Source organism: Pollicipes pollicipes, unplaced genomic scaffold, assembly GCF_011947565.3.
Source record: "Pollicipes pollicipes isolate AB1234 unplaced genomic scaffold, Ppol_2.1 Scaffold_7231;HRSCAF=8579_pilon_pilon_pilon, whole genome shotgun sequence".
NCBI classification, from domain to species: Eukaryota; Metazoa; Arthropoda; class Thecostraca; order Pollicipedomorpha; family Pollicipedidae; genus Pollicipes; species Pollicipes pollicipes.
Window position 1 is genome coordinate 31,835,315 of NW_023597034.1, and position 17,124 is coordinate 31,852,438.

Genomic DNA, 17,124 nt, shown 5'->3' on the forward strand with positions numbered 1-17,124 from the left:
TCCCTGGTATGTGTCACCTAAACCAACCCCAGGTGTGACACCAGCTAACTAACCCATTGGCATGTGGTACCTATCCATACTCAAGCATTTCTATACATGCACATTACACTCCTAAGCAAAAATTAAACCCTCACACTAATATGCACATCTGCATTTACACCAAAACTGGTTGCTGACCTCATGAGTAGATCATTTTCACTGTAGATCATACCTGGTGTCACCTGCAGCAAGTGCTTTAACAGAGCACTAAGTGGGGTGTAGTCATGCTGTGCTTATTGTGTCACAGGGTTTATTGGGTTAGACTCTTCACCTGGGTAATGTGTTGTGCTTTTCTTATTTGCAGAGATACCAACAGTAGTGATAGTAGTATTCCTCAGAGAAAACTGGGAGAATGGAGATATAAATGGGTTGATATTTTGGTGATATGCCTTTAGCAAAACAAAAGCAGAAGTTAATAAATTTCTGTTGTTGTTTCAATAAAGGTATGTTGCCAAAATATCAAACCATCTATATCTCTATTGTCCTGTTTTTTCTGTGAGGAATAAGGCTATTACTTCTGCTTTATCTATGTCCATAATGTGCATTGTTGGTCATAGCATGTGTTTTGTTTTTTACAGGACGGCTGAGGAGAAGCATGCATGGAAGCAAGCTGTTTTGAAAGGCTTCTTGAACCTGAAGATTGGTGGCTGGACAGTAAGGTTATATGCCAGACCATGGGTTCAGTGCTCCTATGTAATCTCTTATGAGGGAGCTACACTTAAATCTGAAACAGAGAAAACCAAGTGCGTGATAATAGAGAGCCATCCAACTTGGAAAGTAATAATATTTTACAGCTGCTTCTTACCTCAGTGACATGCAGGGCTCCACAACAGCGCCTGCAAAACGTGTTTGAGAGTGCATCAACAGTCGACCATAGGAAGCACAAAGCACTTTGAACAAACACCTCACATCTGAACACCATGGATGACGCCATCGAGTGCGAGGTGCTGCAGAGCTTCTTCATGAGCCATGCGCACCTGCTCCTGCGTACGGCGTCCGCCCTGTGGGAGCGGCTGCTGATCGTGCTGGAGTACGTGCTGCTCTTCATCGAGATCCACATGCTGCGGCCCGAGATGCTGGGCGTCCTGCTGGCCATAGGCCTGCTGGCGCTGCTCATCAACGACCGGTGCTTCGAGTGTCTGGCGCGCGCGGCGCGCGCCCTCAGCGCGCGCGTCACGCTGCCGGGCGCGCGCCACGTGCAGGACATGGCGCACGCGCTGTGCGGCGACACGCCGCCGCTCGAGTGGTGCGGCCGCCGCGGCCACGCCTTCGCCATCCAGGGCCTGCGCTCCAAGATGGAGGACCGGTTCGCGGCCGAGGAGGAGATCGCGCTCGGGGCGCGCGCGCCCGGCGAGGAGCAGCGCGACGGCCGCGGACTCTCCATCTACGCCGTGTACGACGGACACGGCGGCGACGTGAGTGGCGGGGCGGCCGTGACGCCGTGTCGGCCCCTCGAGGAGGTGCGCTGCTGATTGGTGCGAATATCGCAGCGTGTCGTTCGAGCACGTTTTGGCCGTTTTCAGTGTGGTAATTCATTCTCAGACGGGTTTTCGGGATCGGTCATTGATGAAGTCGGCAGCATTTGAATTGAAAATCCATATGTGAAACGTTGCCAGGACTGCGCTCACGAACGAACATGTCCCCAGGACGTGTTCGTGTCGTTATTCGTGTCGATTGTGTCGGTCGCATCGGTAACCAGACGAGCTCCAGCACACCAGACCATGGCACGAAGCCGGCCCGGGCGGTCGCCCGCCTACCGCCTCACCGCTCGTTTCAGTTCGCGGCCGAGTACACCAAGGACCACCTGATCGAGGCGCTGAAGGCCAAGCTGCTGGAGGTGCACGTCCAGCGGGGCCGAGCGGCCGACGTGGGCGAGCCGGCCGACCCGGACGAGTCGGCCGACGCTGCCGCCGAGCCGGCCACCGCTGCCGCCGAGCCAGCCACCGCCGCCACTCCGTCCGCCGCCTCTCCGGCAGTCGAGTCGTCCGCCCGCGTCTCTATATCGATATCCCCGGCCGAGCCTGAGCCGGAGGGCGAGCGCGAGTCGGCCGGCGCCACGCTGGGCTCCTGCAAGTCGCACGAGGCGTACCAGCGCACGCGCAGCCCGCGGCGCAGCGCCTCCGCCCAGGGGGACATGCTGGTCAACTTCTTCGGCCAGATCAACTACACCAAGGTGATGCAGGACGTGTTCAGCGAGGTGGACGCCGCCCTGCTGGACGCGGCGCGGCGCGAGGCGTGCATCGCCGGTGAGTGCGGTCGTTCTGGAAGCACCCCGTGATACGGTCTGCCGATTGGGGCACGTGTACGAGCCCGGCGCGTAAGGGGGGGATGGAAGCCCGGGTGTGGGGTTTGCTCGCTGGCTTGTGGTGGGTTACTTGCGTGGCTTTTCGTGCCAGCTGCGCGGTGGCAAGCAGTATACGATGTCTTCAGTTTGCTCGCTTACACCTGGAGGCAGTTTCCACCGCTTCCTGTCTACGCCGGATGACGCGTGTCTGATGTGGACAGTGGCCATCCTTCTCCGTAGATCCTCGCCCCGACGCCGCTGGGGTCGGCTACCTTGTGGACCACTGTCGCGGCTGCCGGTCGCGCCGTGCCTCGCATTCGGCGGCGCCCGCCACGGCCGTCACATGACTCGCCGGCGCGGCCTCGCCGCAGGCACCACGGCTGTGCTGGCGCTGGTGGACGGCGACCAGGTGGTGGTGGCCAGCTGCGGCGACTCGCGCGCCGTGCTCTGCGACGCCCGCGGCCACGCCGTGCCGCTCACCACCGACCACAAGCCGGACCAGGTGCGGGCGCGCCCCACCCCGCCGCGAGAGGGACGGCGGCGCGGCGAGACTGACAGCATTTGTCGGTTTTTTTTTGAGAGCCAGTGTGAATCGATGGCGCGATGTCTCAGCAGTTTTTGGTGCGTTGGTCGTGGGTGCGGTTTGGCTCTCATAATCTGGGCTCTGCTTATGATCGTCCTTTGGAATCGATTTGTGATGGCAGGCGCCACCACAGCGTGCTGATGCTCTGTTTGCAAAGGTCATCGCTCAGGTGCTATGTGTGTCGTTAGACCGTGCCAGGTCACGTACCTTAATCGATTACTATCACGTGAGCAGGTGGCACTCGGTGCCCCCATACGTAGTTCCCCATGACCTCACTTCGCCTTTGCAAGCTCTGCGATCTTGTCAACCTTGCAACATTGCAAGCTTGACCGATATCCTGTCCGTGGTCTGAGGCCGGGCCCCCTGCGCCAGTGAGGGGGCGTCGGACCGCCCTCTCACTATCATGCGCCAGATGCCCTTTCACTTCCACCAGGCCTCCCTCCCTTCCGCTGGCTGACATATCGCCTGTCCTCCTTTCACCTCCTCTCATTCAGTTGTTCATGCGCCGTTCCCCTGCCCCCCACCCCCACCCCATGTCCCCCTCCAGCTGCCGTGCACCGCGCCCCCTTTGACCTCCCTCCCTTCTCCCGCCAGCTGACCGAGAAGAAGCGCATCACGGAGGCGGGCGGCTTCGTCACCTTCAACGGCGTGTGGCGTGTCAACGGCATCCTGGCGACGAGCCGCGCGCTGGGCGATCTGCCGTTCAAGGAGCGGCGCCTGCTCACGTGCCGCCCGGACGTGCAGACGGTGAGCGTGCGCCACCACGCGGCGCCGTTCCTGCTGCTGGCCTCTGACGGCCTCTGGGACGCGGCCAGCGGCCAGGAGGCCGTACAGCACGTGCGCGCGCGTCTCCACGAGCCGGATCTGGGCGCGCGCAGCCTAGCGCTGCTGGCGTACCAGCGCGGCTCGCTCGACAATATCACCGTGCTGGTGGTGGACCTGCGGCCGGGGCAGCTGGGCCGGTCGGGCAGCTTCCGGCGCGCCGCCGCCAGCTAGGCGTGGCGCCACCGGCGGACGCCGGGGGTGGCGGGTGGGCGGCGCCGGCGTGGCACAGGCAGCTAGGTGGCGCCACCGTGGGCGCGCGGTTCATCTAGTCAGCAGCGGTTGAGCTTGTTTTATGCGGGGCGCCGTCCGCGGTGCAGGGCGGGGTGGCCAGTGATAAGTGTGCGCCCCCTCCGGGCGACCTGCGCTCGTGCATGCAGCGGTACGGTCCGCCCGTGCCGCCTCACTGGCTTGTGGGCCCCTGCGGTAGGTCCGAAGTGATGCAAGCGCCTTCGAGTGGTCTCAGGAGCGAGCTGGGGTGGCTGGACGTTTGTTCACGGTGACGTATGCACCACGCGCGGAGAGGACTCCCTTCACCATCCGTCACTGGGCCCCGTTGTATCGCACGTCGTAGGTGCAGTGTTCGTCCGGAATGTTATCTTGTGCTGTTCTTATTTATGCAGATGATAAATAAACTGCCGTGAAAGCGCTGAGATGTTTGGTTCTAGTCCCGCGTCAGACTACTGACAGTGCCGTGCGAACGTGGAAGTAACTTAGCCTTTTAGCGCAGCTGTGTAATCGTTTTTGTATGTTCTTCAAGTTCCACACCCACGCTTGAAGTGGTTTAGGAACTTTAAAGTTTGAGAGCCGATTTCGGACTGTTTCTGAGTTGCAGTCGGCCTTCAAATTAGTGCTACTTAGCTGTAAAGCCCCGCACAGAAACACAGTCTCCGAGTTTGAGGTTTCCGCTGATGGTCGATATCCTAGTCTAAGCTGGCGTTTCCCAGTACCTCGCTCCGTTTTCCACATTCCGTATTTTACTCCAGGGCGTAAATCATGTCTCACATGCATACCAACTAGCCTGTCGAAAATTAGCCCTGCGTTGCCCAGCAAAAGCGGCAATAGCACATCACTTCTCTAAAGCGTCACTTCGCGCCAGGGCCCGCCAGGCTTGACATGTGAGAACGATCCCCGTCTGCACAAACCCTAGAACGTCATTCTCGACAGTGCCAGCAAAACGCCGGGATTCAACGCACGCCGGAACTCTCACCATCAGACGCGGAGCCTCGGTACAGCTTACCAGCCGTGCGGTACCAGTGCGTGTAGGTGGTACGACTGATCACGGAGTGCATCAGGTCATCATGTGGCCTGATGACGAAGACAGGCAGACTCGGACACCACTGACTGACCCTGCGGCACGTGACCACTGAGTGGTCCGTGTCAGGCGCCGCTCCATCCGCGCGATCCACGGCATGGCTTTCGCGTGGTCCTCGGGACACTGAACGCCACCATCGGTGTCGAAGGGCGGCGGTCGGGCCAGGAAAAAGATCTCCCGGGGGGCCGCATGCCAATGAAGGTCGTACTGAGGCGTACCAGCATCACCAGTGAGCGGCAGTTGCCAAAGAACAAGCACTATAAAACGGACCTATATTAGCGCACTAAGCTCACAACACGGCACAACATCGCACACGAGTAACTGAAGATCAGAGGAAAATATAAATACCACCTCAACTGTATTCATTGAAGCAAGCTGCCAGCAAAATTATGCCATGTCTTAGCACTACAAGTGCAGACAAGCGTAAGGTGCAACTCGAAACAATAAGCACGCAAGATGTGGTGACTAGAGTAGTAATACGATCTCGCAATTATGATTGCAATCCCTGACTACTTCGGCAATCATGGTGAGTTGACTAGACTGGCACAAGCTCGCAGTTATGATTGCAACTGCCCAAGCCCAATGGCTCTACTTCTGCTCAGTCCACGGCCTGAACTCGCCACGCCGTGGTTCCACCGTTCGAAACAGCACGCAAGCCACATCACCGAGGAAGTATGTCGTGCAGCTCCGCTGCCGTCTGTCAGACCACTCCGCAGGCGACCAAGTGGCTAGTCTTCATCAAACAGCTGACTGAGGAGCATGTCCAGGTCGCAGGGCTGCTCGCCGTCGGCGGCCGGGAGCGCCGTACCCACGGTCGGGCCCTCCGCCTCCGCATCACGCCCCGCCGCCGCCGCCTCGCCGCCAGCGGGCCTCGCCTCGAGCGGCGCCTCGGCCGACTCGCCGACGGTCGGCGGCGGCGGCGAGTTAAGCGGGATGTTGGCCAGCTCGCGCGCCACGCTCTCGATCGCCTGGTGCAGCGGCGACAGCAGCGCCGGCCGCTCCGGCACCGGGAACGCGAACAGCTGCTGCAGGTCGATGTCCGGCGCCGCCGGCGCGTGCGCTTCCACCGCCGGCGGCGGCGCCGCGAACGCGAGCTCCTCCAGCAGCACGCCGCTCGCCGCCACGACCATCCCGGACGGCTCGTCCGGCCGGGGCGCGGCGACGTCGAGAGGAGCGCCGGCGCGCCCTGGCCCCGGTGTCGCGCCGCACGGATCGGCGCCGGCCGCGGCCGCGGCGCCCGGGGACGACGCGCGGTGCGCCGACGCCTCCGGCAGGCCGTCGGCGCGCGCGCGCCGCGCCCGCAGCTTCTGCACCAAACGGTGCAGCAGCATCCGCGACACCTTGGGCCGGAAGCGCTGCTGGCCGGACGGCCCCTCCGGCACGCCCGCCGCTGCGAGACGAGTGGGCGTGCCGACCGCGGCGGGAAGCGGTCCGCTTGAGTGGACCGGGGCGGTGTTCGTTGCCAGTCCGTCCTCCAGTGGGAATTGCTCGGCGACGAACGGAAACACGGACGGCTCGAGGAGCACGGCCGCTGGCATGCTCTGCTGGGCGGCGTGTTCGTTCGTCAGCGCTGGCGTTGAACCAGCTGCAACATGCTGGCGTGGATGCGTCGACGATGGCGTCGCCGCCGGCGAGGCCTGTAAGTTGTCGGGCGCAGGGCTGCCTTCGGGTGGCGCCAGGGTCGGGGCACTGGTCGGCTCAGTCGCCGTGCATTTGTGAGCTCGGAGGCTGACCTGAAATTCAAGGAGCGCATTTGCATGGGACTATGGTGTGGCGATGTGCCAGAACACTGAAGGCACCGAAGATCTGCGCCTGGCACATTGTCAAATAACGTATGCATTCTTTCCCCACAAAAGCATCTGATTTCAAGCCCGTGGGAAATCAAATATTGTGAGATGTCCCACACAATGACATGAATAATAGATGATTGCAGTAATACGTGAGCTGCTAATAGCTTCTCCACTTGCACCCTTCTTAAACTAAGTGACCTCTGACGAGCTTAAACACCATGTGTGACCTTAAAAACATTCTAAACCCATAGCTTCTGACAGCTGACCCTTTAAATCTTTCAAAGACTTCACATACGTAATATTCAATGCAGACCGAGTGAACAAAAATATTCAAGCTATACGAATTTTACAAATTTAACCAGATCTACGTCACACGAAGCTTTTAAGGCGCTTCACGAAGACACGAACACACATTATTTCACGTTTCCTTTGGCGTCTGGTGGAAACTAGCACTTATTCGCCGAGCGATGCCACCAATGTAGAAAATTAAAATCAACGGGGCACATGGCATACGGTCCCCATCTGTCCAAGCCCACAGCAATCCTCACCTCTGTTTCGCACGGAATTTCAGCCTCCGCAGGCACTCAGCTGCGATTAGAAACGCGTCTGGTTAATGCAAACGAAAAAATAGCGCATCCGCACACATGGGTCCACTTTGTGGAAGAGCATGCAGTTATAGACGTGATGTGACCTATGACGTCAGACATTTTCATAGGTGGAAGGAAAAGAGACCAGAATGCACATGATTGGTTAAGTGGTTTGAGATGGCTTGACTATAGATGAGCAGTGGAATGCACACTGAGCTAATTAGGGTCTCACAACGGTGCGATCATGCAAAGGTTGTTCAAACACGCGAGAAATGAAACCGAAATGCGCTTATCCTGACATTTTACAGATGACCTTGCAGACACCTCAGTCACAAGTCCTTACCACGACTGCACCAGGGCCACGGGGTGCAGGGGTTCTAGCCCTTTTGCAGCCGAATTCGAGACCGAAGGCCTGCTGCAATGACTGCAACACCATCCATCTGCGCCACCGTCTAGCGCCAGACCGCGCTCCGACCGTGACTAGCCGACCACCCCCTGCTCGCCCTGGGGCATGGCTAATCCCCGGCGAACGGGGAAGGCACGGCCGGCGCGCGGCCCCACCTCGAGCGCGCGGCGCCCGAGCGCAGCGGCCGGTCGCTGACCTTGTAGCGGAAGCCGCTGTTGCAGCCGGTGCAGGTGTAGGGCAGCGCGCCTGTGTGGATGCGTCGGTGCACCACGTACGTGATGCGCTGGCGGAACGACTTGCCTGCGAAGACGATGCCGGGGGCTGGGTGACGGCGTCTCTTCGCACGCTCGGGTCGGGTCGCACGCCGACTCAGGGCGCTCACCGTGAGGCAACACTGTTATCCTCTCCCCACGGGCCGGCACTTCGGCAAAGGATCGCTCGACATCTTTACGGAAATGTGGCACAAAGCACTAAGCCAAATAAACATCACGAGCGCTTTGAAACCAATGACAGCTTTGGGTTAGCACTGCCCATCCCGGCATGTACGCCGCCGCTACCTCCATACAGTCATCCCTTCACCATCATAGCAGCATATCACATGCCACGTTCCGTGCATCACTGCATCAACCACGGCCAATCGCGACACCCGGCATCACCCCCCCCCCCCCCCCCCCTCCCCCCCCCCGCATCGCTCCCCGGCGGGCGGGCGTACCGCAGGTCTCGCACGTCCACGGCTTCTCGCCCGAGTGGATGCGCATGTGGTTCTGCAGGGTGGCCGACTCGCGGAAGGCGCGGCCGCACTGCGGGCAGGCGTAGGGCCGCTGGCCGGTGTGGTACTGCTGGTGCTTGTGGTGCGACTGCTGCAGCGCGAAGCCGCGCCCGCACACGTCGCACACGTACGGCGTCTCCCCTGCGGGCCGGGCCGTGCGGTCAGCGCGGTGGGCTTGTGATTGGAAGGTCACGGTTCGATTCTCATCGCAGGAAATTTTCGATGGCACGAGGTTTCAGCCGTGGATGACGGCACCCACGGCCCTGCATCTCGCGGGGGTATTCGCATCGATGTCTGGATTCAGAGAGTGATGCGCTGACTCCAAGTGATAGAGAGAGAGAGTGTCACTCACAAAATGTATCTCCACTCGAGACGAAACCAAAGCGAGGAGAAGAGGAACACAAATCAGGCGTGGACGCTTACAGGTCATCGAAAAAGTGACTGCTTAGCAAACCTTAAAAGGTTGTAAATCATGCTGATGAGACGATAACCTTCCATGCAACAGAAGCAGGCCATAATGATGGGTAACTTGGGAGCTAAAAATCACTTGGATCAATGCCATGACCACTGAATGACGTTTGCAGAGAGCCTTAATGTGGCTTATCATAGAGCAGTGAGTAACAGGCCCGTAAGAGTGTGCACTCAGAGGAAACAGATGCAGGCTGATATAAAAAATCACAGTTTATCCACATGTCTGATGAGACGACATGAAAGACACAGTGGCTGGCTTACCAGTATGCAGTTTGCTGTGTTTCTTCAGAAAATGAGCAGTGGTAAATGTTTTCTTGCATGTAGGACACTCAAATTCAGCACTTTCCTTCGTTTTCGTGTCCGACGCGGAAGAAGCATCCTGCAACAGCATAGAATAATATATAGCATTCGGGATGATCAAGTTTGAAGAGGAAATAGTACTACACGGCAGAAATAATGGGAACGAGCGGTGGGCAACATCGGCGCGCGGCATAACACTAGGCGGGCGTTGTCATCGCATCGTTCATCGGACAGAAGCAGCCACATCGCACCATTCATCTCGCTACTACACAACACGCCAGACCACGTATGATAAGGGGACACTCGCTTCCACGTTACTCACCGGGTAGAAGTGGGTGTCATGTTACTCCCTGGTCCGATGTTACCATGTCACCTTCTGTTACCATGTCACCTCCCCTTCTGACATCTTGTTACGTCACGGCACTCTGCGGTCGAGCGCTGTCGCTACATCACCACTTCACGGACGTTACCACCAGCGGAACCGACGTTGTCACACGACACCACTCACCGGGCGGACGTTGTGCGTGACGAGGTGGCGCTGCAGGCGGCGGCTGCTGGTGAACTGCCGCTGGCAGATGGCGCACCGCTCGGTGGGTCCGTCGCCGTGCGCCAGGCGCCGATGCGCCTCCAGGCCGGCGCGCAGGCGGAACAGGCGGCCGCAGTCGCGGCAGGCGTGCTGGGCCGCCTGCAGCAGGCGGCGCAGGCGGCGGGCGCCGTCAGGCCGCCGGATCAGCGGCGGCGGCTCGCCGCTCGCGGCCCCCAGCGACAACTCCCCCCTAGCTGGCGGCGGCCGGTCCTCGGCCGAGAGTTGCTGACCGCAAGGCTGCAGCAGCTGGTCATGAAACGGAAGCAGCTGGTCTGCAGATGGCGGCTGCTGATCCTGCGATGGCAGCTGCTGATTGTGAGACAGCCGCTGCTGATTGTGAGACAGCAGCAACTGGTCCAAAGGTGATGGCTGATTACTGGCTGGTGGCACTAGTTGACCCTGAGATGGTAGCTCTTGTAGATGTGGCGACGGAGCCAAAGATGACAGTTGGCTAGGGGAAGGCAAGGTATGGCCATGGAAGTACAGACCCTGGCCGTCTGGGTCCAACGCCTGGCCATGCGATGCCAATGGAAAGCCAGACACAGTCCACGCCTGCGCATCCCCGTCCAAGACGCGCCGTGACGCGTCCAGCGAGCACCCAGCGCCACTTCCGTCCGCGACCAGCGGGCCCGCTGACCACGCCGTCTGGGCCGCCACGTGCTCGCCCCGAGGAGTGGGCACCGCTGCGGGCGCGCCTGGCGCTCCACTGGCCGGCGAGGCAGCGGGCTGGTCCACCGGCGGCCCGGCTCGGTCTGGGAGAGAGCCCACCGTCGGGGAGACAGCGCAGGCCACGCCCTCCGCCGCACACTCGGCGCCGTGCTTGGAGCGCACGTGGCTGGCGCGACCCTTGGCCGTCTTGAATTTCTTGGGGCAGAGCGAGCAGTGCAGGTACAGCTGGCCGTCCGGCGGCGGCGCCGAGAGCGCCGGGAGGGCGGCGAGGGCCGGGTCGCGGCCGCCGTGGCTGGCCAGGTGCAGTAGGAAGCACTGCAGACTGGGCAGCTGCTCGCCGCACACAGGACAGCCAGGCTGACCTGACGTGAGCGCCTGCAGCGCCTGCAGCAGCGCGTCCAGCGAGGCGAACCCCGACCGCAGGCACAGTGGGCATGTCAGGCAGCTGGTCTGCTCTGGCTCCCACTCCATCATTTGCACCTGCAGCATGATGAAACTGGGGTTAGGGAATGGTATTCTGAGGCAGTGCAGTTTCAACCTTGGTAGTTATTCCATAAAAGGCAAAATTGTGTAGCGGTATTGTCATCAGAACCTCACTTTCTATAACCACTATCCAGGATATGAAAGCTGTCAGTTTTGGCCTCCTGGCCTGAGTCCTTAAAGTAGATGACTAGGCATTTATGAGATAGAGAGACTTCTGAGTGTTTTGCATTCCTTTGCTTTGCTAACCAACTTATGGAAAGCTTTGCATTCTGTGGTTAAAAAAATTCATTTTCCACTAAAAGAAGCATCAACTTAGGCTAGCATATTATTCTCATCTTACCAGCTTCACAGTGCTTGCATGAAAATGCAAAAACAAAGAGAGATGATCTGTCTGCATGTGCCTTGCATTTACTGCTGTTTTGCTTTTTGAACTGACAATTCTATCTTATCACAGTGTTAAGGGACCATACTTTGGGGAAACATACACATGCATGCTTCTTTACATGAGTGCATTATATGTAGTGATGTCATGAGATGTAAAATACTTGTGCACACATGACCCCACATATCCTTGTTCATGCCAAATGATTTCCACTCCACAGTTAATTGTCAACTGTATTATGAAAAACCCATCTGAACAAAAGGGTGGTGAAAATTATTGTTCCATGGTCACAGAGCATGGTAATCCATGGGTTTAAGTGTGCATGTGCAATGCTGAACAAACAATTCTTTGGATATAATATCTATGAGTTACAACTGGACAAGCTCCTTTTTATCAATGCCTTTAAGCAACCTCCAAATATGGTATGTTAACAAGAATCCCACTGGGAACCTGGACAAACAGAAACTGCAATGATGTGTACAAAAGTAATTCCACAATAGTTAGTCCTTCCTGACTAAAGACATGGAGCACACAAATTGAATTGTATTTATTCTGCCAATAATTACCAGTTTTTCCTACATGCAATAATGCAGATCATTTACCTTAAGGCATGTTGATATCTATATCTTACCAAAGCTGCCACTGACAAAAGGGAACTGAGAATTAAAGATAGCCTACTTTTAACACTCCCAATTATATGCAAAGATATTGTGATGCCATTGAAAAATTTGGAATAGCAACTCATAGCCATTTTGACCCTAATCAATGATTCCCTGGTCATAAAATTAGCCCTCCTAGATAGCTGGGACCCTGATGATCATATCGTGAATTTTTCTTAAAACCTCAAAAGTTGGATTTCTCTCATTTCAAAATAATGTATATTGAATTCCCATTTGGCAAATCAAACTAATCTATCACAAATGAAATAAAACCCATTGTTTAGATGTTGGCAAACAATTGTTAATTTCAACCAACCAAATGGACCAGCCCATACATTCACCTATTCCTATCATGCCCAAGAATAATAAATAAAACTCAGACTGCCCTCCTTGATTCCGTCATAACGGAAATAACAGCTCTCTCGTCTGTAATTGGTGATTGCTGTTGCCAAAACAATGCAAGCTACCTTTCAGGAAATTTGTCACACTTCGTCACGTTATGCCCAGACAACATCATGCAAGCAAATAGGCCTGAACAAAGTTGGATTATCTTTCAGAATGTCATTTTTGCTTGTTTTGATATTTTTGACATTTCAGACGTGTTATCACCCGGGTCGCTGCGAATACACTGAAATACACCAACCTATATAACAAAATAAGCCCGCACCAGATTTTCGAAACAGCTGCGTCGTTTTCACTACTAACAATGGGATGCCAAATCCTTGAAGGTGATATGGTAAAGGAAAAGGAAAGGTAAAGTTAAAAACGTTCCCGTCACCCTCACATCGAACGCTTCCGTCAGCGCGTATAATGTCACGCATTCCAGCTGACAATCGTGCGGACGACAGATCTAACGAGGCCCTGTCGTGCGGGGATCGACTCATGACCGCTCTCTCACAGACGCAGCTCTTCGCGAAAACCGTCACCAGCTGTGGTTTTCAGAGGTGAGTGCTTCCGTACAAAGTACTTGCTACCACGCCCACGGCGCATCTTTAGGGTTGCTTCTCCGCGCAGATCTACCGTGTAGGAAGGCGTTCTCCTAAATAGTTAGAGGGTCACACGTAAAATTAATTTGCCACGGTGTGCGGGAAGTGGTAAGCAGTCACATTCGTACTGGACCTCCCGCCAGCGTCCCCACCATGGTGCCCCCCGCCGTGATCGCGGTGCAAAAACCGTCGTGCGGCCGCTCCGCCTACACAGTCAGTTGGAAGCGCCGTCGCGCAGGCCGCCACAGTCGTCCCGGTCCGCTGCGCATCGCCCCGGCTTCTGGAAACACCGCGGGCCGTCGGAATGTGCCGCTCCGGTTGCAGTGCCAGAGCGCGGCCGTCCGCTTACAGCGCTTCATTACGCTTCTCCGATGGCAGCAAGACAGCAAAGGCTACAAGCACATACAGGGGCGGATCCAGAGGGGAGGGGGCACGGGGTCATGTCCCCTTGAGCTCCAAAGGAGCCACATAGTTGGCCGAACAGATGCAGCTTTTTGTATACAAGAGAACAAGATTGGACGCTTTTGGGCCTCCGGTAGGCAAAAATTATTATTCACTGATTGCAATGGTAGTGATTGGAAGGTCTCAAGGCTCATAATGCTGTCCAGTGGCCCCATGCTCTTTCTGGGTTTATTTGTCCACATATAGCTGCAATCCGATCGTTAAGGGGCCTTCTACGTTGCCCTTCATTTCTTTTCATCTCGGAGGGCCCTACGCTATCGATGGGCTCTTCCTTCCTGCTAGCGTGCCGGGGCACTCTGTCAATCAGGAGCCTTCCGCGATTCCTTCCATCCACCCGAAAAGCTCTGTACGCTATAGCTAGGGGTACCATATGTTAACTTGCCGGGATATTCTCGGTTGCTCAGGGGCCTTTCACGTTGATCTCGGTTAACCCACCGACGTACTTACGATATGCTCACGGGACCTCTTCAATGGTCTAGGACTCTTCCAAATTTCTGTCACTTGCTTAGGGCCTTGCACTGTTGTTGGGGACCCACCTGTTAACCTCCTTGGGCGCACTCGGTAGCGCAAAGAACCATTGCAGTCCACGCATTGTTAAGATTAAATAACCAACAGCATGCTCGTTAGTTCGGGGCCCTCCAAATTTTGTCTTGGGTGCTTCCTATTTGAATGAAGAGCCCTACACACATGTCGGGGGCCCATCTGTTAGCCTGTTCGGGCACACTGGATTGTTCGGGGGCCGTGCACATTGGGTTTTGGTATTTGAACGTAGGACCCAACGCTCCTGTCGGGAATCATCTGATATCATACTTGGGCATGCTCGATCTTTTGGAGACACTCCACACTGGGTGTTTGGTTCTTCCTATTTGAATGGTGGACCCTACGCTCCTTTCGGGAGTCTATCCGTTCACCTGCTCCGGCCCACTCAATCGTTCGGGGGCCTCTGCATTGTATCGTGGGTATGTCTTATTTAAATGGATGACCCTTTGTTCCTGTCGGGGCCCCATCTATTAAACAGCTGGGGCCAGTGGCGGATTCGAGGGGGGAGGGGCGCGAAACTATAGCCCCTTTTGCCTCGAGGGGCCATAGGCTCCGAAGGGACCCATGACTGCCCGAACGGACGCAGTTGTCTAACACAGAACACAACAAAATTGGACGTATTTGCGCCTTCAGACGACCAAGATAAGTCCCAAGCAAAAGTGAAGACCCCGTGAGCAAATTTAATTTTCGCCGTTTAAGAGAGAGGTGGTTGTGGCACATTCTGAGCCTCATAACGCTGCCCCGAGGCGTTACGCTCTTGCTGAGGCCCTATCTGTTCCCTTGCCGGGTAAGTCTGACCGCTAAGAAGCCTTCCACGTCGCCCATGATCGCTTTACATTTTCTCGTAGGGCCCTACGCTGCTGTTGGGGCACTATCTGCTAACATGCCTAGGCTTTCTTGGTTGCTCAGGGACCGTCCACGCCCCACAGATTTTTCCCATTCGCCCGAAAGGTTCTATACGCTTTTGCCGGGGCCCCATATACCGGGGTGCAATCAGTTGCTCAGAGACCCTTCATATTAATCCCGGGTTTATTCCACTTGATCGGAGGGCCTTGTGCTGCTGCTTGGGCCCAAATAAGGTAAGGCACCGAGCCACTCAGAGCTCAGTGGCCCTCTGCAATGATCTGGTGTTCTTTCCCTTCGATCCCGTCGGCGGAGGACCCCTCGCCCCCATTACGGCCCTTTCTATTCACCTGCCTGGCCACTGTTGATCGCATAGGAGCATGTATTCATTACATTGTTCTTCGGTAATTTCCTATGCTCAGAGGACCCTGTACTCTGGCCGGGGTCCTATATGTCAGCCTGCCGGGACACTCCCGATCGTTCAGAGGCCACCGTGTTGGTCTTGGGTTTTTCTTGCTTGATCTGAGTACCCTACGTTTGCTGACGGAAGCCTCTTTGCTGGCCTGTCGCGGCACCAATGATCGCTCAGGTTCCGTCCCTATTGGCCCTAGCGCCTATGCTCGAGAGCAGCAGTCGTATGTGCGCCGATGAATTTTATTTTTTCAAGAATTATTCATTGTTTTTATCAAGAATTTTTTAACGCAATTGTAGAACACAATCGAACGTGCCGCAGACGTCGTATGTGTAATTTCCGTTGGTTATTAAAGTTGTGACACCTAAAATACTTCTGCTGCATGTTCTTAATACATCTGAAATTCTAGGACGCTTCGTACTTTTTCATAACAAATAAAGTGAAACTCTGCATTAGTCATCAGCCGTCAGTTGACCAGCTAGACCAGCCGGCTAGCTGTAAATAAGCTGGGAGTCAAATTCGCACTTGAGTTTAATGATATTGGACAGTCATCTTTTTGTCTACTTTGGTATGTTTTTCCAAAAAACTTAGCCTCAAAATGAGAGAATTCACCATGAAGAAGGGGAAAACGAATGAGCTCTATGAACGTGCATACGTAGCGCGCTTGGTATTCTAAGGCTGCGCATAGTAAGATCAATTCCCAATTACAAAATAAATGAGAATCGTAAAATTCAATGGCCGGAATGCAAGGACTTTTTATTGCAAAGGACCCTAAAACCTAGGGAGCCCCACAATGTTGCGTGCCCCCCCCCCCCCCCCCCTACACCTGACGAAGTCCTGGATCTGCCTCTAAGTACAGATCACAAGACAGTGGCTATCTCCGGACCAGAACAACCCTCCGGCCTTTGGTGCAGGTGCACTCGGATCACCGCTGCCGCTAAGACTGACGCTCAACCGCCACTCGACCGCCGTTGTGGCGCTTACGTAAATGAAACACGTCGCTATTAGCACGCGCAGGTTCCGCACGCGACCACCAAGTTGCCACCGCCGTCGAACGACCCAGCGCGGCGGCTGCACAAGGGGAGAGCGGCAGTGGCGGCCATGCACGCGCCCCTCGCCTGCTGCCATCTGTCCCTTCAAGCTGCCTGTGTTGCCTGCCGAAGAGCCGGAACTCAGTCACCACCCAGGTGGCCTTCGTTTTCAGGATCGTCGGAACCGAAGATGACGTCAGGAAGTGCAAGCTGTTGTTGGCCAGCCTTTCGATATGCATAGCAGCGCAAGCGACGGACATCGTCGTCTCCAGGCCCGGCCCCTTCGTCGCCCCCTACATGGTGGTGCGACAGTGCCCACCGCGCCCGCTAGCATGACTGCTAGCCAAGCGTCACTGTCAGCACTCCGGCACTTCAGCACTCCAGTTGCCGCCACTCCTGCAGCTGCCGTCCTCGACGTCAGCCCGCCGCAGGTGCATGTGCAGCCACCGCTCGGTACCGAACCTCCGCGCCTGCCCCTCATGCCGCTATACCCAGCCTGACCGTCGCTGTGCCGTGAATCACAGACCGGAGCGCCACCGGCGATCACCGACCACGGTCCTCCCACCGCGGACCTTACCCACGCCGACGCACGTCGGGGCCTGGCGCTCCCGCCGCTCGCTCTGCGCCGGCGAGTCGGACGATCCGTGACGCCAGCCTGCAGCTTGATATTCTGGTGCCAGGGGTGTCGCTAGTACCAGGTGCCGG

The 17,124-nt window shown here is 56.4% G+C and overlaps 2 protein-coding genes across 2 annotated transcripts; one reads left to right on the plus strand and one right to left on the minus strand.

The window, feature by feature from the left end:
- The first annotated feature begins 1,244 nt into the window (after positions 1–1,244).
- LOC119110005 (protein phosphatase 1L) lies at positions 1,245–3,904 on the plus strand. The gene is made up of 4 exons (XM_037233753.1): positions 1,245–1,454; positions 1,817–2,285; positions 2,695–2,825; positions 3,501–3,904. Exons 1-4 carry the CDS (start codon positions 1,245–1,247, stop codon positions 3,900–3,902), a joined length of 1,212 nt encoding a protein of 403 aa, XP_037089648.1. The 3' UTR covers positions 3,903–3,904.
- A 1,867-nt stretch (positions 3,905–5,771) lies between these two features.
- Positions 5,772–11,110, minus strand: LOC119110006 (zinc finger protein 358). Its single transcript, XM_037233754.1, has 9 exons — positions 11,006–11,110; positions 10,721–10,846; positions 9,875–9,991; positions 9,328–9,445; positions 8,539–8,736; positions 8,023–8,126; positions 6,342–6,776; positions 5,949–6,011; positions 5,772–5,819 (listed from the first exon to the last, which is right to left on the minus strand). Exons 1-9 carry the CDS (start codon positions 11,108–11,110, stop codon positions 5,772–5,774), a joined length of 1,314 nt encoding a protein of 437 aa, XP_037089649.1.
- Between the last annotated feature and the right edge of the window lie 6,014 nt (positions 11,111–17,124).